At 47.1% G+C, this 22,604-nt stretch overlaps 1 protein-coding gene across 4 annotated transcripts in view; it reads right to left on the bottom strand.

Annotated features, from left to right (window-relative positions):
* Positions 1-22,604, bottom strand: part of VDAC1 (voltage dependent anion channel 1) — a 36,532-nt gene that overhangs the window by 2,157 nt on the left and 11,771 nt on the right. For 2 of the 4 annotated variants that reach the window (XM_033181224.1, XM_033181226.1), the window contains exons 2-7: positions 22,109-22,181; positions 21,462-21,511; positions 19,839-19,991; positions 19,694-19,746; positions 7,602-7,829; positions 2,056-2,206 (exon numbers count right to left, since the gene is read on the bottom strand). In XM_033181224.1, coding sequence (XP_033037115.1) covers positions 2,056-2,206; positions 7,602-7,829; positions 19,694-19,746; positions 19,839-19,991; positions 21,462-21,511; positions 22,109-22,175 — 702 coding nt within the window. In that variant the 5' untranslated portion in view covers positions 22,176-22,181. The remainder of the gene's footprint in view (positions 1-2,055; positions 2,207-7,601; positions 7,830-19,693; positions 19,747-19,838; positions 19,992-21,461; positions 21,512-22,108; positions 22,182-22,604) is intronic. The other 2 variants (XM_033181227.1, XM_033181225.1) reach the window with 1 other exon arrangement.

Here is a 22,604-nt window from a genome sequence, read left to right as displayed (position 1 = left end):
GGAAGGCCTCTTAGGGGCCCGTGTCCTTTTGCTCATATAAATAATGAGGCTCCTTTTCTCTTGTTTTTAAGTGCCTGTTAAGGGAGCCAAATTCGGTTCTAGTTTAGGAGACTTAAAATGGGCTGTCCATAAATTACGGAAATCAGTACAGACACCATTCTGCAACATGAGATTCCCTCATTCCACCCCAAAGAGATACAACCTCCAGTGCCCTGTGACAAGAGAAATGAGCCCATTAGGATTTACTACAAAAACTGGGAAGTAGTTTGAGGGCCTGTGAGCAATGCCGGAGAGTCTGCAAGATGCCAACTGACTATTGATTTCTTAATATGCAATGCAGGAGCTGAAAAGGAGAATGAAAAGTGAGGTGGGGGGAAATTATCAATTAGAACCCTAGATTTCAGAGTGCCCCTTTTTTTTTTTTTTTTTTTTTTTTTGAGACGGAGTCTCGCTCTGCCGCCCAGGCTGGAGTGCAGTGGCCGGGTCTCAGCTCATTGCAAGCTCCGCCTCCTGGGTTTACACCATTCTCCTGCCTCAGCCTCCCAAGCAGCTGGGACTACAGGCGCCCGCCATGTCGCCCGGCTAGTTTTTTGTATTTTTTAGTAGAGACGGGGTTTCACCATGTTAGCCAGGATGGTCTCGATCTCCTGACCTCGTGATCCGCCCGTCTCGGCCTCCCAAAGTGCTGGGATTACAGGCTTGAGCCACCGCGCCCGGCCAGAGTGCCCCTTTTAACAGTCTGCATTATAGAACAGGAACTGGTATTAATGGAAGAGGTTCAACAGTAAGCCAATCTGGCTCAAATTTCTTTCCTGCTATGTTCCTTTGGGCAAGTTACTCACCTTTCTAAGCTTCTAGTTCCTCATTTGTAAAAACAGAGATGACTGGGTGGGAGCCATGGCTCATGCCTGTAATCCCAGCATTTTGGGAGGCCGAGGTAGGCAGATCACCTGAGGTCAGGAGTTCGAGACCAGCCTGACCAACATGGTGAAACCCCATCTATACTAAAAATACAAAAACTAGCCAGGTGTGGTGGTAGGTCCCAGCTACATGGGAGGCTGAGGCAGAAGAATCTCTTGAACCTAGGGGACAGAGGTTGCACAGTAAGCCGAGATCGTGCCACTTGCACTCCAGCCTGGGCAACAGAGGGAGACTCTGTCTCCAAAAAAAAAAAAAAAAAAAAAAAAAAAAAAAAAAAAAAACAGAGATGATTGGCCAGGGATGGTGGCTCATGCCTGTAATCCCAACAACATTTGGAGGTTGAGGTGGGAGGACAGCTTGAGCCCAGGAGTTTGAGACCAGTCCAGGCAACAGAGCGAGACACTGTCTCTACTAAAAAAATTTTTTAGTTAGCCAGGCATGGTGGTGTGCCTGTAGTCCCAGCTACGTGGGAAGCTGAGGTGGCAGGATTACTTGAGCACAGGACGTTGAGGCTGCAGTGAGCTGCAATTACACCACTGCATCCAACCTGGGCAACTAAGCAAGACCCTGTCTCAAAAAAACAAGAAATAAAAAAACCCAGAGATGATTAAAAAAACAAAGCACCTATTTCAAATGGGATTAAACACAGTAGTCTATACATAAAAGGCTCTGCACAGTGCCTGGTACCCATAAGAAGTACTAGTAGTATGATCACTGTACTCATTTGGAACTCTTTTCAAAGTGAGAACATCTCTCTGTTTTTGTTTTTTGAGACGGAGTCTTTTGGTCTCAGCTCACTGCAACCTCCGCCTCCCCGGTTCAAGCAATTCTCCTGCCTCAGCCTCCCAAGTAGCTGGGATTACAGGCGCCTGCCACCACGCTCGGCTAATTTTTGTAGTTTTAGTAGAGACGGGGTTTCACCATGTTGGCCAGGCTGGTCTCAGACTCCTGACCTCAACTGATATGCCTGCCTTGGCCTCCCAAAGTGCTGGGATTACAGGCGTGAGCCACCACACCCAGCAGCATCTCTCACTTTGAATAAGCTGAAGCACAGCACTCCAGCAAACCTGAAGGACTCCAACGTAAAGAGCAGATGGGCCTGCCTGTGAGATGCGTGATTCCACAGATACCCACCGAGAAGCAGGCGTCAGGGTCAATCTGATACTTGGCTGCTATTCCGAAGCGCGTGTTACTGTTTCCTGCTGTCCAGGCGAGATTGACAGCGGTCTCCAACTTCTTGTTCACTTTCTGGTAAATGGAGCCACCAAACTCTGTCCCGTCATTCCTGCAAACAAGCACAGCACAGATGCTGAGCTTCCCAGGGAGGCGAGCTGCAGCCCAGACAGATCCACCCAAGTCTCCCAGAAGACAGGGATGCCAGAAACGGACTGAACCAATACTGATATTAAGGGAAGTCAGAAGTTCACCAAATTTCACAAAACAGGTACTAAATTACAGGAAGTCTGATAAGTATGGAACAGGCACCTGGCCAGGCACACTGGCTCACGCCTGTAATCCCAGCACTTTGGGAGGCCAAGATGGGCAGATCACTTGAGGTCAGGAGTTTGAGACCAGCCTGGCCAACACGGTGAAACCCTGTCTCTACTAAAAATACAAAACTTGGCTGGGCTGGTGCCACACACTTGTAATCCCAGCTACTCAGGAGGCTGAGGCAGGAGAATTGCTTGAACCTGGGAGGCGGAGGTTGCAGTGAGCCGAGATTTCGCCACTACACTCCAGCCTGGGTGACAGAGCAAGACTTTGTCTCAAACAAAAAAAGAAAAAGCCAGGGAAGAAGGGGCACATGGTGACTCATGCCTGTAATCCTAGCATTTTGAGAGGCCGAGGCAAGAGGACCACTTGAGCCCAGGATGTAGCTTGGGCAACACAGCAAGATCCTGTCTCTATAAGGAAAAAAGAAAAAGAAAAAGAAAAGAACAGAAGCAGGTCAGGCGAGGTGGCTCACGCCTGTAATTCTAGCACTTTGGGAGGCCAAGGCGGGCAGATCACGAGGTCAGAAGATCGAGACCATCCTGACTAACACAGTGAAACCCCGCCTCTACTAAAAATACAAAAAATTAGCCAGGCGTGGTGGCGGGCGCCTGTAGTCCCAGCTACTCGGGAGGCTGAGGCAGGAGAATGGTGTGAACCCAGGTGGCAGAGCTTGCAGTGAGCCGAGATCGCGCCACTGCACTCCAGCCTGGGCGACAGAGCGAGACTCCGTCTCAAAAAAAAAAAAGAAAAGAAAAGAAGCAAGTAGAGCACTGAGATTCTGAGGGATTTATTTTTACTGCTACTGATATTATTACTTTTATAAACGATTCTACCAGAAAAACGGCATGGAAGTCCGGGTACGGTGGCTCATGCCTATAATCCCAGCACTTTGGGAGGCGAAGGCAGGCGGATCATTTGAGGTCAGGAGTTCAAGACCAGCCTGGCTAAGATGATGAAACGCTGTCTCTACTAAAAACATAAAAATTAGCTGGGCATGGTGGCGGGTGCCTGTAATCCCAGCAACCTGGGAGACTGAGGCAGGAGAATCATCTGAACCCAGGAGACAGAGGTTACAGTGAGCTGAGATCACACCACTGCACTCCAGTCTGGGCAACAGAGACTCTGGCTCAAAAAATAAAAATAAAAATAAAAAATGGTATGGAAAGAGAAGAAAATGAGAAAAGAACACAGCCAGAAATGGCAAGAAAGGCAGGGCTGCACATATGCCTCAGAAGGCAAGTTAGAGCCCTTGGCACAACCTGCTGCAGCCACTGCTGGGGAGATACGGTTGGCACTGACCCAGCCTCTTGGAGGAGCAGCACTTCAGAAGAGCTTAATCCACAATTCGTCTCGTCCACCTGTGCATACTCCTCACCCATGCTGCAACATCTAAGGTCCCGGCAGGATTTGAAAGGGAGTTTTTTGCTACATCATAAAATGTCTCGCTCTTTCAGAAACATTCAGAACGAAACCCCAGCTGGTCAAGCTCCCTCCTCTCTTACAAACACACTGAATGACTCCAGTTGCTGCGAATATCCCTTTCCCTTCTTCAGTCATTATAATTCTCCTGTTCCTCTTTGGGGGCCCTGCTTAAGCTCTCAGAATTTGAAAGTCTGCCCCACCCAGCTGAACAGCCTGTACAAACTCTGTAGTCACTGCCACCCCTAAAGGCTGGAATCACTGCTTTTCATAAGCCCATCTGTACTGTTTGATTTTACAACCATGGGTTCAGACTCCTTTGATTAAAAAAATTAAGAAAAATTTTAATGCTGCAATTTTTTAAAAAGGAATGACCATCCTCCTTGCATCAGATGGTCTTCAAGCCTGCCTAAACTCTCTCAGACATCTTTAACATAAAATCAGTGTCTGAGTTCTGCCTCATCATTGTGGGCATTTCCAGTGGAAATGGCATTGGTAACTGTGCATCAGAGCCAATGTACTTTGGAATCCAGCAAAGGGCTTCAGGACCTAAGAACAAAAACTCCAGATTTCACAAGACACTCTCCCTAAATTAGAGAATACATTCTAAATTTTTTTTTCCCCGAGATGAGATCTTGCTCTGTTGCCCAGGCTGGAGAGCAGTGGCAAAATCATAGCTCACTGCAACCTCAAACTCCTGGGCTCAAGTGATCACAGGCATGTTGCCACCATGCCCAGCTAATTTTTAAAAATGTTCTTAGGACACAGTATTTCTGTTTCCCGGGCTGGTTCCAAACTCCTGGCCTCAAGTGATCCTCCCGCCTCAGCCTCCCAAGTAGCTGGGATTACACATATGAGCCACACATTGTAAATTCTCGCTTCCCCATGAAATTCAGCAAGACAGACATTATGCTTCTAGAGACTACAGGGAGACCCAGGCACTGCCTGATTCACAGGGAATCCTGTCTTCTTTAGACAGCCCAAGTATGCTACAATAAAACAGCAGCCTATCAAAAATAACAGATTTTTTAATGACTTTAGTAATATATTCAGTTGGGGAAGTTTCTTGGGCTTACATGTTTTTAAAAAGGCCAGACTTTTCAGAATATCCTAAAACCAGGAACACAATATTGCCTTCCTATACAGAGCTTTCAAAACCATAAACAAGGCCGGGCGCGGTGGCTCAAGCCTGTAATCCCAGCACTTTGGGAGGCCGAGACGGGCGGATCGCGAGGTCAGGAGATCGAGACCATCCTGGTGAACACGGTGAAACCCCGTCTCTACTAAAAACTACAAAAAAACTAGCCGGGCGACGTGGCGGGCTCCTGTAGTCCCAGCTACCTGGGAGGCTGAGGCAGGAGAATGGCGTGAACCCGGGAGGCGGAGCTTGCAGTGAGCTGAGATCCGGCCACAGCACTCCAGCCTGGGTGACAGAGCGAGACTCCGTCTCAAAAAAAAAAAAAAAAAAAAAAAGGCCGGGCGCGGTGGCTCAAGCCTGTAATCCCAGCACTTTGGGAGGCCGAGACGGGCGGATCACGAGGTCAGGAGATCGAGACCATCCTGGCTAACACGGTGAACCCCGTCTCTACTAAAAAATACAAAAAACTAGCCGGGCGACGTGGCGGGCTCCTGTAGTCCCAGCTACTTGGGAGGCTGAGGCAGGAGAATGGCGTAAACCCAGGAGGCGGAGCTTGCAGTGAGCCGAGATCGCGCCACTGCACTCCAGCCTGGGCGACAGAGCTAGACTCCGTCTCAAAAAAAAAAAAAAAAAAAAAAAAAAAAAAAACCATAAACAAGAGGCCAGACGTAGTGGCTCACGCCTGTAATCTGTAATCCCAGCATTTGGGAGGCCAAGGCAGGCAGATCGCTTCAGCTCACGAGTTCAAGAACAACCTGGGCAACATGGTGAAATCCTGCCTCTACAAAAAATACAAAAAGTAGCCAGGTGTGGTGGTGTGCACCTGTAGTCCCAGCTACTTGCAAGGCTGAGGCGGGAGAATCACTTGATCCTGGGAGGCGGAGGCTGCAGAGATCGTGCCACTGCACTCCAGTCTGGGTGAGAGAGCAAGACCCTGTCACCAAAAAAAAATTTATTAAATAAATAAACAGCTGGAACTGTTCAAATTCATCTATATGAAGCACAAAGACTTTCTGTTATGCATCCGGGTCCCTGCAAGCACCAGGGCAACCCAGATGAGTTGTGTCCGCTGCCTTCACGCTGGTTCCAAAAATAAACCATACCCACTTGTTGCTTATTAAAAATGTTGAAGCTCAGATATGTGGGGGATAATGGCTAACAGCCGTTGTTCCTCCTAGAATTGGTACCAATGCCCAATTTCAAACTAAGGAAAAAACTTCCCATGCCAATCAGAATTCTACATTCAAAAACATTTCTATGCATGTGGTATGCTTCCTATACCTTTTTTGTATGTTTCACCTTTTCTTAATTAAACATACCATAACATTGGTATTTTCTTCTTTTTTTTTTTTTGAGATGGAGTCTCCCTCTGTTGCCCAGGCTGGAGTGCAGTGACGTGATTTCAGCTCACTGCAACCTCCACCTCCCAGGTTCAGGCAATTCTCTGCCTCAGCCTCCTGAGTAGCTGGGATTACAGGCACCCGCTACCACGCCCAGCTAATTTTTGTATTTTTGGTAGAGATGGGGTTTCACCTTCTCGGCCAGGCTGGTCTTGAACTCCTGACCTCGTGATCCACTCGCCTCGGCCTCCCAGAGTGCTGGGATTACAGGCATGAGCCACCGCGCCCGGCCAAAATGGTTATTTTCTTGGTATATATTTTTATGAATTTTAACACACATATACAGATTAATGTAACCATGACCACAGTCAGGATATAGAACAGTTCCCTCCCGCAAACTACCTCAATCACCACTTTGTAGCCATACCCTCCCCACCCCCTGCCAACCACTAGATTGTCCATCTCTATTGTTTTCCTGTGACTTTTTAGCTGTAACAGATTCCAAATTAATGATAAAAATTCCTCAAAAAACTTATTAATGGAAATAATATTAGTTTACACATTAATACCATTGATTTGCCTTAAGTTTAAGAAGTTACTCCTTTAGTGACCTCTAGTGGAAAGAAATAAACATGATAACTCTGCACCCAGCTTGTGCCTGTCACAGGTTAATTCCTCATGAAACTGAATAAAACAAGATTTATGATAAAACAAGACCCATGAATGAAATGTGTTTCCCTTAACCTAAATCATCCATCTACTTCAATTCTCAAGGGGCTCTCTCCTAACCTATAATCACTGTTTCCCTTCACCATACTGTCCAATAGTTACTTTTACATGTTTAACTGTACAGAGAAGATACTTTGTAACTCAGACAATCAGCTCCTAAATTTGTCTACCATGTCTGCATGTCATCAAGCCCAGCAGGCTAATCCTCAGGCATTAGACAGAGAAAGAGAGCTGAGAGCTGTTTTGTTCACTAAAACAAAAACTGCAGGGAATGGACCCACTCTGGACTGACACCATGTCCCTGCTGTAATTAATCAGCCACTTTGTGTACCTGTTGCAATATTTACTGTTCGTAGAGTGGAAATGATGTAAGACACTCTAGGAAATGGGTAGGTGGGAAACAAATGATAGCAGCAGGCCATCTGGCTCATCTAATGCCAACAAACTCACTTTACAGTGGTTAAAAATTGGGCTTTCTTTAAAAAAACTAATGAAAGCAATCCCCTTACCACACACACTCCAACCCCACCCCTCACCCCGCTGCCCCCATGTACACTTACACATTAGTGTGAAGCTGGAATTCATCAGTCTTGTAGCCAACTGCAAAGTTGCTCTGGGTCACTCGGGATTTTGCAGTCTCAAAATTCATCTGGTAACCCGCCAGCCAGCCCTCGTAACCCAGCACTAGAGCACCCCGGATGGAAGGTCCAGCAATGTCGAAATCCATGTCGCAGCCCAGGTTAATGTGCTCCCGCTTGTACCCTGTCTTGATTTTAGCATTTTTTTTCCTAAAGGAAAAGAAGTTGTATTAAGATCAGAAGCTAACTCACCTTGAAATGCCTTTTTTTTTTTTTAAATCCTAGGTCAAATAAAGGGAGTGGGATGGGGGTGAAGTCAGGGCTCCAGCTCTCCCTTAAGGCACTGCTGTACCACAATGAGCACGACACAACCTCTCTTCCACCGCGACCCAGTCTGCAGAAACCCCACACTAATGAAGTGAGAACACAGACAGGAAAAGCCTGCAAAATAAATACGAAGTAACTTCCTTGTCCTATCCTCTTTGTATGCTTCATGTAGCAGCCTACACAGGCATTCATTAGGTAGAAAGCCACCACGTAATTATGAGACAGATGCATCTTTGATATTTTCCAAACCTGTGGAAGAGATTTATCTGTCATGAAGACAGCTACCTAAATAGCAGCGTTTAAAGAGACGGTTATCGGCCCGGCGCGGTGGCTCAAGCCTGTAATCCCAGCACTTTGGGAGGCCGAGACGGGCGGATCACGACGTCAGGAGATCGAGACCATCCTGGCTAACACGGTGAAACTCCGTCTCTACTAAAAATACAAAAACTAGCCGGGTGAGGTGGCGGGCGCCTGTAGTCCCAGCTACTCGGGAGGCTGAGGCAGGAGAATGGCGTAAACCCGGGAGGCGGAGCTTGCAGTGAGCTGAGATCCGGCCACTGCACTCCAGTCCAGGCAACAGAGCGAGACTCTGCCTCAAAAAAATAAATAAATAAATAAAGAGACGGTTATCTTCTTACTCTGTGGCTCACACAGTTAAGTAAGGAAACATAGGCTACGTTCCTTCCAAGTGAACACAACAGTAAAATGGATTTCAATACCATATTCATGAGACCCCAATGAGTATGTATGTCAGAGAACCGGGTACTGATATAGAAGCTGTAACTCTGCAGACATGGGCGCCAGGAAGTGTTAGCTAGCCAGACAGTACGCACGTCCAACCTGATGATACCAGATGTGAGTCTACAAGCAGTTCAGTGTCTGTACTGCCTGTTCCTCAAGACCCAGCATCCCTTAGGAAGAGCAGGTGAATAGTGTTACCTGCAGACCTATTATTACCATGTCTTTTACCAAAAGTACCCACTGGAGAACAAGATCACATCTAACAAATAAAACATGGGCCATTTTTATCTCCTTGTTTCTATCATTCAGTTACAAGATCAACATCTCCCACAGGAAGCTGCATTCTCAGCAGAGACCACAGGAGGAACCAGATCCACTCAGAACCTCAAGGACTACACAGCACTGTTCACTTCTAGCTTTATTCACATTGAGATTAATGCTTCATCCTCAGCACCCAGACCATTTCCTCCTAAATGGAACCAGTGCTCCTTGGAGAAATGGCTGCCTATAGATCTTAGGCAGGAGATGTACACAGTGACCTAAAACATCTATCAAAGCTATTGAAGACTACTGGGGTGGAGGCAAAAGGACAAGCTAACCTGAAGAGGCTCCCAAAGGATTCAACAATGGAGCAATGTGAGCCTCAATATAGAAAATATCAGCAAAAGGCTGAAACATATTAAACAATATGTTTATTCTAGGCATTATAATGACACTCAGGGCCGGGCGTGGTGGCTCATGCCTGTAATTCCAGCATTTTGGGAGGCTGAGGCGGGTGGATCACGAGGTCAGGAGTTTGAGACCAACCTGGCCAACATGGTGAAACACTGTCTCTACTAAAAATACAAAAATTAGCTGAGCGTGGTAGCGGGCATGTGTAATCCCAGTTACTCAGGAGCCTGAGGCAGGAGAATTATTTCAACCCAGGAGGCAGAGGCTGCAGTGAGCCAAGATTGCGCCACTGCACTCCAGCCTGGGCAACAGAGTAAGACTCCATCTCAAAATAAATAAATAAATAAATAAATAAAATAACACTCAAATCACATAGCTGTCATCTTTAGAGACTAGAGAACCAACCTGTTATTTTAAAAAGAGCAAAAGGCTGGGTGTGGTGGCTTATACCTATAATCCCAACACTTTAGGAGGCTGAGGCGGATGGGTCAGGAGTTCAAAGCCAGCCTGGCCAACATGGCAAAATCCCATCTCTACTGAAAATACAAAAATTAGCTGGGCGTGGTGGCGCGCACCGGTAATCTCATCTACTCAGGAAGCTGAGGCAGGAGAATCACTTGAACCTGGGAGGTGGAGGTTGCAGTGAGCCAAGATCGCGCCACTGTACTCTAGCCTGGGTAGCAACAATAAAATTCAGTCTCAAAAAAAAAAAAAAAAATCATGAAACAATCATGTAAATTTGAACAGACTAGAGGTTTGACAATATTTTAAAATGATCCACCAGGCGCGGTAGCTCATGCCTGTAATCCCAGCACTTTGGGAGGCCAAGGCAGGTGGATCACCTGAGGTCGGGAGTTCGAGACCAGCCTGACCAACACGGAGAAACCCCATCTCTACTAAAAATACAAAATTAGCCGGGTGTGGTAGCGCATGCCTGTAATCCCAGCTACTTGGGAGGCTGAGGCAGGAGAATCACTTGAACCCGGGAGGCGGAGGTTGCGGTGAGCTGAGATTGTGCCATTGCACTCCAGCCTGGGCAACAAGAGTGAAACTCCATCTAAAAAAAAAAAAAAGAAAAAAGAAAAAAAGAAATATCAACTTTTTTCAATATAATAATAAATACCATGGTTATGCTCCTTTAAAATGGAATCTTGCCATTTAAAGATACATAATAAAATGTTTACAGATGAAATTAACGTGCTGTTATTTATTTAAAATAATATGGGCATGGAGGAGTGCTATATTTATGGCTGTATAAATAAAACATGATTGGCCACAGGGTTGGTAACCATCAAAGCTGTGTGATAGGAATAGAATGAGGACTAAACATATTTTTTTGTATGTTTTTGTATGTTTCAGATTTCTCATTTAAAAAATAAATAAATAAAGGCTAAACATTCCAAATTCTCAATGAGACAAGAATTTTAGAGGTCGTAGTTGAAAATAAGGCCAGAACCCCCCTCCCAAGTGATGAAGGAAAATAGCCTGTTTCATGGCAAGAGTGACACCATCTTGAAGCAAAACCACCAATGATACAGTTTGCATGTTGTACCCTCTAAATCTCATGTTGAAATGCAGTCCCCACTGTCGGACCTGCTGGGTGGTGATTAGATCATGGGGGTGGATCACCCATGGATTGGTGCTGTCCTTGCATGAGATCTGGTTGTTTGAGTGTGGCACCTCCCCACCACTCTCTCTCTCCCTCCTGCTCTTGCCATGTGATGTGCCTGCTCCTGCTTCATCAATCGCCATGACTAAAAGCTTCCTGAGGCCTTCCCAGAAGCCGAGCAGATGCCTGTGCTATGCTTGTACACCCTACAGAACCATGAGCCAATTGAACCTCTTTTCTTCATAAATTACCTATCCTCAGGTATTTTTTCCTTTTTTTTGAGACATGGTCTCACTCTGTTGTCCAGGCGGGAGTGCAGTGGTGTGATCATGGTTCACTACAGCCCCTACCTCCTGAGCTCAGGTGATCCTCCCACCTCAGCCTCCCAGGTAGCTGGAACTGACTATAGGTGCGCACCACCACGCCCAGCTAGTGTGTGCATGCCTGTGTGTGTAGACGGGGTTTCACCATGTTGCCTAGGCTGGTCTCCAACTCCTGGGCTCAAGCAATCTGCCTGCCTCAGCCTCCGAAAATGCTGGGATGACAGGCGTGAGCCACCTCGTCTGACCAGGTATTTCTTTAGAGCAATACAAGAACAGCCTAATACAGCCATGACAATCAAGAAATACATCACAGACAATCCCATAAAAGAAACAATGCCAGCCAGGCACAGTGGCTCACACCTGTAATCCTAACACTTTTAGAGGCCAAGGCAGGTGGATCACTTGAGGTCAGGAGTTCAAGACCAGCCTGGCCAACATGACAAAACTCCATCTCTTAGCTGGGTGTGGTGGCACGCACCTGTAGTCCCAGACATTCAGGAGGCTGAGTAAAGAGAATCACTGGAGCCCGGGAGGCAGAGGTTGCAGTGAGTCAAGATCATGCTGCTGTATTCTAGCCTGGGTGACAGAGTGAGACTCTGTCTCAAAAAAATAAATAAATAAAAATAAAAAAAGTAAAGATGCTTATCTAACCTCCCTATGGTCACAAGTTTTGCAAGTTTTTTACAAGATGGTCTAAGATATGCACACGTCTTTACTCTAAAAGCTTGCTACATAAAGAATACTTTCTGGCCGGGCGCGGTGGCTCAAGCCTGTAATCCCAGCACTTTGGGAGGCCGAGATGGGCGGATCACGAGGTCAGGAGATCGAGACCATCCTGGCTAACACGGTGAAACCCCGTCTCTACTAAAAATACAAAAAAAAAAAAAACTAGCCGGGCGAGGTGGCGGCGCCTGTAGTCCCAGCTACTCGGGAGGCTGAGGCAGGAGAATGGCGTGAACCCGGGAGGCGGAGCTTGCAGTGAGCTGAGGTCTGGCCACTGCACTCCAGCCTGGGTGACAGAGCGATACTCCATCTCAAAAAAAAAAAAGAATACTTTCTGGAGGATAAGTGCAAGGATCCACTGTCTCTTGGCTGCTTGAGACATTGCTTCTTTTTGCAAGTCTCTATTAAATGTTTCTTTCCGAGAACCTGGATTTGTCAGTCTCTTTCTTTGGCTGCTCAGCTCCCTCAGCAGTTGGGCGGTAGGTGTGCACAGACCTGCTCACCAACAGAACAAGTGACAATGAGACTTATGCCTTGGAACCTCAACTTTGTTTAAGTTACTTCTATACATTTTGGCAAGGTTTGAAGGAAAGGAGTAAAAACTAAATTATCTCTCAATAAGAAAAATCCAAAACTGGTCAGGCTCAGTGGCTCACACTTGTAATCTCAGCACTCCAACGGGGGGCAGATCACTTGAGGTCAGGAGTTGGAGACCAGCCTAGCCAACATGGGAAAACCCTGTCTCTACTAAAAATACAAAAATTAGCAGGACATGGTGGCATGTGCCGGTAATCCCAGCTATTCAGGAGGCTGAGGCACGAGAACTGCTTGAACCCAGGAGGTGGAAGTTGCAGTGAGCTGAAATCACATCACTGTACTCCAGCCTAGGCGATAGAGTGAGGCTGTCTCAGCAAAAAAAAGAACCCTATCTTCATCTGCCTGCTCTCTGGGGAAAGAAGCCTGGGTTTCGAACAAGTATGTGATTGCACCAGGCTGGCTGAGATGACTGATGATTAGACAGCTGCTGAGAGGCTGCCATTTAGAAAGGCAAAAAGACCAAGAAATATAAAATCACGCATCTTCTAACCATCTTCTTTTTTAATTTTTAATAAAAAGCTGCTGATGATCACAAACTATGATGCCTATGGCAGGGCCTCTGACCAGTGGTGTGTACCACCTGCACCAGTTTACATGGCACCCCCACCCACTGTCTCACTGGATTCTGGCCAGGGCCCACGATCCCCAAGAGAAAGGGCAGCACTGGGGAGTGCTCAGGCTTCTCTCCAGGTCTCTTTCTAACACTGCACACTATGTCTGTGGAGTCTTCCTTTTTCAGATATTATTGGGATTTATTTTTAAGCTATTTCAACAGTAGTGCTAATTTGACAAGCACCCGAGAGAGGCCTGACTGATTTGTGGTTAACAAGCAAGCTTTATTTGTGGTAGATACTCAGTGTGGGTGCTGGTCCTTATTGAGGTCTGCAGCCTCATCCAGATGTGTTCTACACTCAGCTCCTCCTGGAAGCCAGGTGTTTTCCCAGGCTATACCCTCAGTCACTTTGGAAAGCCAGCTTTCATTTCTAATCTCCATCATGCATCACCAGAACTTTGCTCAAATACCCAGTAGCAATATGTACACCTGGCACCCAGAATTTTAGGGTTTTTTGTTTGTTTGTTTTTTGAGACGGAGTCTTGCTCTGTCACCCACATTGGAGTGCAGTGGTATGATCTCAGCTCACTGCAACCTCCACCTCCTGGGTTCAAGCAATTCTCCTGCCTCAGCCTCCTGAGTAGCTGGGATTACAGGTGTGTGCCATCACAGCCAGCTAATTTTTGTATTTTTAGTAAAGACAGGGTTTCACCACATTGGCCAGGCTGGTCTCAATCGCCTGTCCTCGTGATCCACCTGCCTCGGCATGCCAAAGTGCCGGGATTGCAGGCATGAGCCACCACACCAGGCCCACAATCTTAGTTTCTAAACATCATTCTCCAACATAAACATTCTCCAAGGTTCCCTGGAGAAATGGCATATAGCAGGACTGGGGAAAAACAAGTATTAGATGAGCATCGTACATTTTCTGAAACCAGAAATAAAGACATGCTTTGAAAAAAGACAGAGGTTTGTCAAAAAGCACACAGGATGTATTCTCCCAAAGGCCATATCTGGGACAACTTGAGCAACAAAATAAATGACACTGTGGATTATAGCCCATAGATTAAACATCCATGCATCTATACTAATATAAATAATTGATTGAATTAATACATGGGAAAGAAGGAATAGCTCTTCCTTACAGTAGAATACCAAGTAACAAGTGAAGGAAGGATGGCAACAGGAAATCACCATTTGAGGTTGGGTGTGGTGGCTCACACCTGTAATCCCAACATTTTGGGAGGCCAAGGTAGGCAGATCACTTGAGCTCAGGAATTCGAGAGCAGACTGAGCAACATGGTGAAACACTGTCTCTACCAAAAATATAAAAATCAGCCAGGGGTGGTGGCAGGCACCTGTAGTCCCAGCTACTGGGGAGGCTGAGGAGGGAGGATCCCTTGAGCCGGGGAGGCAGAGGTTGCAATGAGCCGAGATCACACCACTGTACTCCAGCCTGGGTGACAGTGATACCCCACCTCAAAAAACCAAAAAAGAAAAGAAAATCACCATTTGTAGCCGGGTGTGGTGGCTCACACCTATAATCCCAGCAATTTGGGAGGCTGAGAAAGGTGGATCACTTGAGCTCAGGAGTTCCAGACCAGCCTGGCCAACATGGTGAAACCTCATCTCTACCAAAAACACAAACATTAGCTGGGCTTAGTGGCAGGCGCCTGTGGTCTCAGCTTCTTGGGAGGCTGAGGAAGGAGGACTGCTGGAGCCCAGGAGGCAGAGGTTGCAGTGAGCCAGGATCACACCACTGCACTCCAGTCACCATTTGCCAAGCATAACTGTTGCAGGCAAGAATCACCAATGGATGTTACTATTTGTCAGCAAAGGTGTGATGAGAAATAGAATATTTGCATATCTCAAAGTGTCTACCCACAAGATACTTACTAATTACAAAGAGAAAAATAGTAGCTTTACAGTGAAGAGAGTTGGCAGACACCACTTCAAAACTGATCACCAAAAATGAGGCATATTGATAATATTTTTCCTAACATCACGTGCTAAGAAGAATACAACACAATAACTTCTATGGTTGCCAAAAATGTAAAACCTAAATTTAATCATAAGGAAGCATCAGACAAATCCAAACTGAGGGACATCTTAACAAAATAATTAGCCACTCTTTTTCAAAAGTGTCAGGGTCAGAAAATATTCCAGATTAGGGAAGACTTAACAATTAGATGCAATTGGCCGAGTGCAGTGGCTCATGCATGTAATCCCAGCACTTTGGGAGGCTGAGGTGGGCGGATCACGAGGTCAGGAGTTCGAGACCATCCTGGCCAACATGGTGAAACCCCATCTCTACTAAAAATACAAAAATTAGCCTGGCATGGTGGCACATGCCTGTAATCCCAGCTACTTGGGAGGCTGAGGAAAGAGAATCGCTTGAACCAGGGAGTTGGAGGTTACAGTGAGCCAAGATCATGCCACAGCACTCCAGTCTGGCAACAGAGAGAGACCTCGTCTCAAAAAAAAAAAAAAAAAAAAAAAAAAAAAAAAAAAAATTAGATGCAATTTAGGATCCTGACCTGGATCACAGATCAGAAAAAAGACGTCATTGTGACAATAGATTAAGTGTATGATATCAACATTAACTTGCTGATTCTGATCATTATAGTTATATAAGCCATTAACATTAGGGGAAGCTGGGGGAAGAACACAGGAGAACTCTGCATACTATTTTTACCACATTTTTCTTTTCTTTTCTTTTTTTTTTTTTGAGACGGAGTCTCGCTCTGTTGCCCAGGCTGGAGTGCAGTGGCCGGATCTCAGCTCACTGCAAGCTCCGCCTCCCGGGTTCACGCCATTCTCCTGCCTCAGCCTCCGGAGTAGCTGGGACTACAGGCGCCCGCCACCGCGCCCGGCTAGTTTTTTGTATTTTTTTAGTAGAGACGGGGTTTCACCGTGTTAGCCAGGATGGTCTCGATCTCCTGACCTCGTGATCCGCCCGTCTCGGCCTCCCAAAGTGCTGGGATTACAGGCTTGAGCCACCGCGCCCGGCCTTTACCACATTTTTCTAAGTATAAAATTACTTTGAGGCCGGGCGCAGTGGCTCAAGCCTGTAATCCCAGCACTTTGGGAGGCCGAGACGGGCGGATCACGAGGTCAGGAGTTCGAGACCATCCTGGTGAACACGGTGAAACCCCGTCGCTACTAAAAAATACAAAAACTAGCCGGGCGAGGTGGCAGCGCCTGTAGTCCCAGCTACTCGGGAGGCTGAGGCAGGAGAATGGCGTAAACCCGGGAGGCGGAGCTTGCAGTGAGCTGAGATCCGGCCACTGCACTCCAGCCTGGGCGACAGAGCGAGACTCTGTCTCAAAAAAAAAAAAAAAAAAATTACTTTGAAATAAAAAGTAAATTTTTTTAAAAAAAGCATGGGTGCGGTGGCTCACACCTGTAATCCCAGCACTTTGGGAGGCTGAGGCAAGCACATCACCTGAAGTCAGGAGTTCAAGACCAACATGAAGAAACCCCGTCTCTACTAAAAATACAAAATTAGCTGGCTGTGGTGGCGCATTCCTGTAATCCCAGCTACTCGGGAGGCTGAGGCAGAAGAAACACGTGAACCTACCCAGCACTTTGGAAGGTCAAGGCAGGCAGATTACGAGGTCAGAAGTTCGAGACCAGCCTAGCCAATATGGCGAAACCCCCGTCTCCACTAAAAATACAAAAATTAGCCAGGTGTGGTGGCCCATGTCTGTAGTCCCAACTACTTGGGAGGCTGAGGCAGAAGAATCACTTGAACCCAGGAGGAGGAGGTTGCAGTGAGCCAAGATCACACCACTGCACTCCAGCCTGGGCAACAGAGCAAGACTCCGTCCCCCCTACACCCCCAAAAAAAAAGCAAATAAACTTTCCTTTGCGTTTTATACTGCAGGGCCTGGAGACCTCTGCAAAGCTCCCTAAGGTAATGGGAAGGAAATTACCTACAAATTCCAAAGTGTGCTATCCCAGGGCAGCAGGCAAAGTCCAAGGCAGCAAATTCAAGCATGTGGGCACATCCTCCAGCCCCTCATCCTATCCCAGGATCTTTCTGGATAACCTCTCCCTGATATCATGGCAGAGTTCCTGGGGGGAAAGTACACAGCACTGCAAGAAGGCAGTGGTCTTACAGAACAAACTACAGCAGAGGGGAGGAATGAGAGTAAATCAGCCCCTTAACAATGGTCTCTTCAGATCATCTGTAGCCAGGCTATAAGAAGACATCTCCAGAGGGCAGGAACCCTGTGTGCCCAGTCACTTGTGTGGACCACACACCCAGCACAGGTCTGGACTTGGTAGATCCTCCCTCTAATAAATATTTGTTGGAAAGGAAAAAAGGAAGAAAAAAACAATACATATGAAATGGCAAAACTGAAAAATTCATAATGCCATTTAACTACACCACTTAAAGATGTTTTTTTTTTTTTTTGAGACGGAGTCTCGCTCTGTAGCCCGGGCTGGAGTGCAGTGGCCGGATCTCAGCTCACTGCAAGCTCCGCCTCCCGGGTTTACGCCATTCTCCTGCCTCAGCCTCCGGAGTAGCTGGGACTACAGGTGCCCGCCACCTCGCCCGGCTACATTTTTTGTATTTTTTTAGTAGAGACGGGGTTTCACCGTGTTAGCCAGAATGGTCTCGATCTCCTGACCTCGTGATCCGCCCGTCTCGGCCTCCCAAAGTGCTGGGATTACAGGCTTGAGCCACCGCACCCGGCCAAGATGTTAAGTTTTATATGTATATCTTACCACAGTTTTTTTTTTGGAGACACAGTCTCTCTCTGTAGCCCAGGCTGGAGTGCAGTGGTGCGATCTCAATTCACTGCAACCTCTGTCTCCTGGGTTCAAGCAATTCTCGTGCGTCAACATCCCAAGTAGCTGGGACTACAGGCTTGCACCACCATGCCTGGCTAATTTTTTATTTTTATTAGAGATGGGGTTTTGCCATGTTGCCCAGGCTGGTCTCAAACTCCTGACCTCAAGCAATCCACCCACCTCAGCCTCCCAAAGTGTTAGGATTACAGGCATGAGCCACTGCATCCGACCCTTTTTTTTTTTGAGATGGAGTTTCACTCTTCTTGCCCAGGCTGCAATGCAATGGCGCCATCTAGGCTCACGGCAACCTCTGCCTCCCAGGTTCAAGCAATTCTCCTGCCTCAGCCTCCCAAGTAGCTGGGCTTACAGGCATGCGCCCACCATGCCCAGCTAATTTTTATGTTTAGTAGAGACAGAGTTTCTCCACTTTGGTCAGGCTGGTCTCAAACTTCCGACCTCAGGTGATTTGCCTGCCTCAGCCTCCCAAAGTGTTGGAATTACAGGCGTGAGCCACCACGCCCAGGTCATGATTTTTGAAAACTGAAATTCAGTACATGCCCTTGATCCCATCATCAGTTATAAAACAGTCTTCCCCAGGTTTAGAAGACCCACCAATATGAATGGAAAAAAACAAGGGTGTATTCGAAAAGGGAGTAATTCCTTCTAGGTACTTTGAAAAGCACCCAGGAATTGAGGCAGACCGCCATGCTATCTTGCCAACTGATGGGTTAAGAAGTAACAAGCCTAATACATCTGTGGCCGGAAGGCCTGGAGAAAGTACAGCCTCAGGAGCCACCTTGCAGTTACACCCACAGGGTCTCAGTGTCCCTAAGCAAAAAGTTGGGAGAAGGACTTCCACACCTGAAGAAATGAGGCTGGCGACAGTGACCAGTTAGGCCCTGCTTCCAAATGTCACCCACTCCCATTTGGCCATGGCCACTTATATCACCAACAGCCTAACTCACATGAAATGGCTATTACTGAACCAGAAATCCTGCAGCCTCCATGGCTGAAGCCAGGAGAACACTAACAAAATGCAGAATCTTATTACGAAACACTGCTAAACACTGCTCTGAATCCTCTATTAGAAAGTGAGCTCCTTGGGGGTAGTAACAATCATGGCCTGGGCATCCTTAGATCTCCAGATGGGCGCAGGGCCAAGCACAGGCGGCACTTAGAAAACATTTGTTGGGTAAACACCAACTCTGAATTAGGAAGTGCTTATTATAGCACAGTCTGTTAATGCATAGATGTGGGTACGACCCCGGGACCAAATTAAAACCAGAGGACTTGGCCAGGCGCGGTGGCTCAAGCCTGTAATCCCAGTACTTTGGGAGGCCGAGACGGGCGGATCACGAGGTCAGGAGATCGAGACCATCCTGGCTAATACGGTGAAACCCTGTCTCTACTTAAAAATACAAAAAACTAGCCGGGCGACGAGGCGGGCGCCTGTAGTCCCAGCTACTCGGGAGGCTGAGGCAGGAGAATGGCGTGAACCCGGGAGGCGGAGCTTGCAGTGAGCTGAGATTCGGCCACTGCACTCCAGCCTGGGCGACAGAGCCAGACTCCGGCTCAAAAAAAAAAAAAAAAAACCAGAGGACTTAAATCGCCAGGTCTTGGAGGCCATATTTTAGGTGCTATCAGCCTCTAAAACATTTTGTCACAAAGGGCTTCCACCACCTGCAACATGAGAGGACATCCTCGTGGAGAAAACAGATGAGAATCTTACCCAGTGTTAGGTGAGAAGGATGAATCGAAGGTCAGCTTCAGTCCACGTGCAAGCTGAACAGAAAAGAAAGTTGCCAGTAGGTTTAGTCACAAGGTGGGCCGGCGGATGTGAATCAGCAAATCCGCTCTTTCGCGGCAGCCATTACCTGGTCCTCCACAGTAATCTCGGTGCCTAGTGTATTGTCGGTGTTCCATTTCTCTGTGAACGTCAGGCCGTACTCAGCCCATCTGTACTTGGTTTCCAGACTGCCCGTTACTTTGGTGGTCTCAGTGTTGGCTGAGCCTGAGCTTGTAAATTCCTTCAAAGGAGAGAGAGAGTCACAGCCTGCACCACAGCACTCACTTGGCTTCACTCCACTCCTAAACACTACACTTGCCTTTCTGCAAGAGGCAAGACCCTGAATGTGGCGGGGCCAAGGCTAACTCGACAATTCAAATAGATATTTCAAGTACAGATGGGAGTAAAGGAGCCTGCTATGTAAAGAAATCTTATGGGGAATTCGTTGTCAGCAGACAGCTTCCTTCCTCCCTGTAACTCCTCAGTCTGGACAGGAAAGCATCTCCCCTCCATCCTGGCTCCAGCCCGGTACAGACAAAAAGCACCGAGCTAAAGCTGACACAGCAGTAACTCAAACCCAAAGCTTCTTCCTTCCAACAATTACTGCACACACAATTTAAAAGGGACTACTAAGATTACTTTAAAAACACCTATGTGGGGCCGGGCGCGGTGGCTCAAGCCTGTAATCCCAGCACTTTGGGAGGCCAAGACGGGCGTATCACAAGGTCAGGAGATCGAGACCATCCTGGCTAACCCGGTGAAACCCCGTCTCTACCAAAAAAAAATATATAAAAAACTAGCCGGGCAAGGTGGTGGGCGCTTGTAGTCCCAGCTACTCGGGAGGCTGAGGCGGGAGAATGGCGGAAACCCGGGAGGCAGAGCTTGCAGTGAGCTGAGATCCGGCCACTGCACTCCAGCCTGGGCGACAGAGCGAGACTCCGTCTCAAAAAAAAAAAAAACACTTATGTGGTTGAACACAGGTGAACTTGAAAATAAGAAGCACAAGGAAAACTGAAACTGAGACCTGCCCTCTTCTCCTCTGAGTATTACCCGCTGCTGAACTGGGGCTCTATTGGCATGGTTCCCCTGGACCACCCATCATGTAGAAAATGGACTGAACGTGAAAACCACAAACTGCCAGAACTAAAAAAAAAAAAAAAAAGTACCTTCTTTTGGCTTTGTCGGCCAGGTCATGACAGTTATTTATTGATCTACAACAAATTCCCATGTTCCATACAATGGTCACCATTTGGGTAATGGGTACACTAGAAGCCCAAACCTCACTGTTACACAATACATCCATGTAACAAACCTGGACACGTACAGCCTGAATCTAAAATCTTTTCTCAAAATAGAAATAAGCCAGGTGTGGTGGCTCATGCCTATAATTCCAGCACTTTGGGAGGCCAAGGCGGGCGGATCATCTGAAGTTGGGAGTTCAAGACCAGACTGACCAACATGTAGAAACCCCGTCTCTACTGAAAATACAAAGTTAGCCAGGCATGGTGGCATGCGCCTATAATCCCAGCTACTCGGTAGGCTGAGAGAGGAGAATCGCTTGAACCCAGGAGGTGGAGGTTGCGGTGGGCTGAGATCATGCCATTGCACTCGAGCCTGGGTGACAACAGCGCAACTCCATCTCAAAAATAAATAAATAAAATAAAATAAAAATAAATAAATACTCATGTTCCATATAGGTTGGACAACTTACCAATCCATTCTCAGATTTTGTTTTCAAATCAAGCTTTATTAAGCCAAATCCTAAAGAAAGAAGAAGACAACTGTTAATAGGTTAAATAACTATCTAGAGAACAGCACCTCTGCCTCCCTCACGGTTGCTTCGAAATGCTTTTTTAGAAGAAGCACACTACTGCCACACGGGCTGAGGGCACCCAGTCTCTGCTGCTGCTCATGGGGGGAGTTCAGCTGCCATGGAACAGCAGCAGACAGAATGGGCACAGGCCCACCTGGGTCCCACCTGCACTCCCAGCAGGGTCTGAGAAGAAGATGCCTGACAGCTGGCAGAGACACAGTCATCAGGCCTCGTGGGCATGTGCCTAAGCACAGGCTAAATATAGAAGCCGCGCTCCACTGTAGCAGCTTCCACAGGGCTGCTCCACACTTGAAAGAGAAAACAGGAATACCCACTTGACAGCATCAATCAATGCAGGAGCCTGTCCAACTGGGGGCACAACCAAAACTGCTTCATTTGCCACACAAATGAAAGCTTCTTTTTTCCTTCACGTGAAAGTTCAGAACAGCTGACCTACCCAGGTCTCCTAAACAGTTATCGGTAAAGTCTCAAACGTGCCAACTCAGTTTGGGAGCTGAAAGGCACCCCCTCTCTGCAACACTCACCATAGCCCTTGGTGAAGACATCCCTGGCAGATTTGCCAAGATCGGCATACGTGGGTGGCACAGCCATCTTCTGCTACGATAAAAGAATCACCAGAATAAATGCATTGGTAATTAGGGAAATTAGCTTTCCATCAATAACAATTATTAGATGTAATTAGCAACCAATAAAAATCACCTAGCACTAAAACTTCCAGGTAGCTTATCCTCCCAGATGGGCCAAGAAGCCCTTGCTGTCTTGTACTTCATTTTGTGGCCAGAGCTTGAGACACTCAATGAGTCTTTGTTGACAGAGGATCAACAATTTAGACCTCTCCTCCTCAGCATCCCCAGGACTGAGCCCAGGTCCAGAACAGAGTAGGAGTCAGGAAATATTTGCTTAATGAATAAACTGTCAAAGACACATTCCCATGAGCCAATGACTTTACTGAATTGTAGGACTGTTGCCAATAAAACATATCCTCTTACAAAATGCCAGCTACTAGGACATTAAATGCAC

This window comes from Trachypithecus francoisi, unplaced genomic scaffold (assembly GCF_009764315.1).
Source record: "Trachypithecus francoisi isolate TF-2019V2 unplaced genomic scaffold, Tfra_2.0 Lachesis_group2, whole genome shotgun sequence".
In the NCBI taxonomy this organism is placed as follows: Eukaryota; Metazoa; Chordata; class Mammalia; order Primates; family Cercopithecidae; genus Trachypithecus; species Trachypithecus francoisi.
The sequence above is the reverse complement of the archived record's forward strand: the minus strand, read 5'-3'. Positions and strand labels throughout refer to the sequence as shown.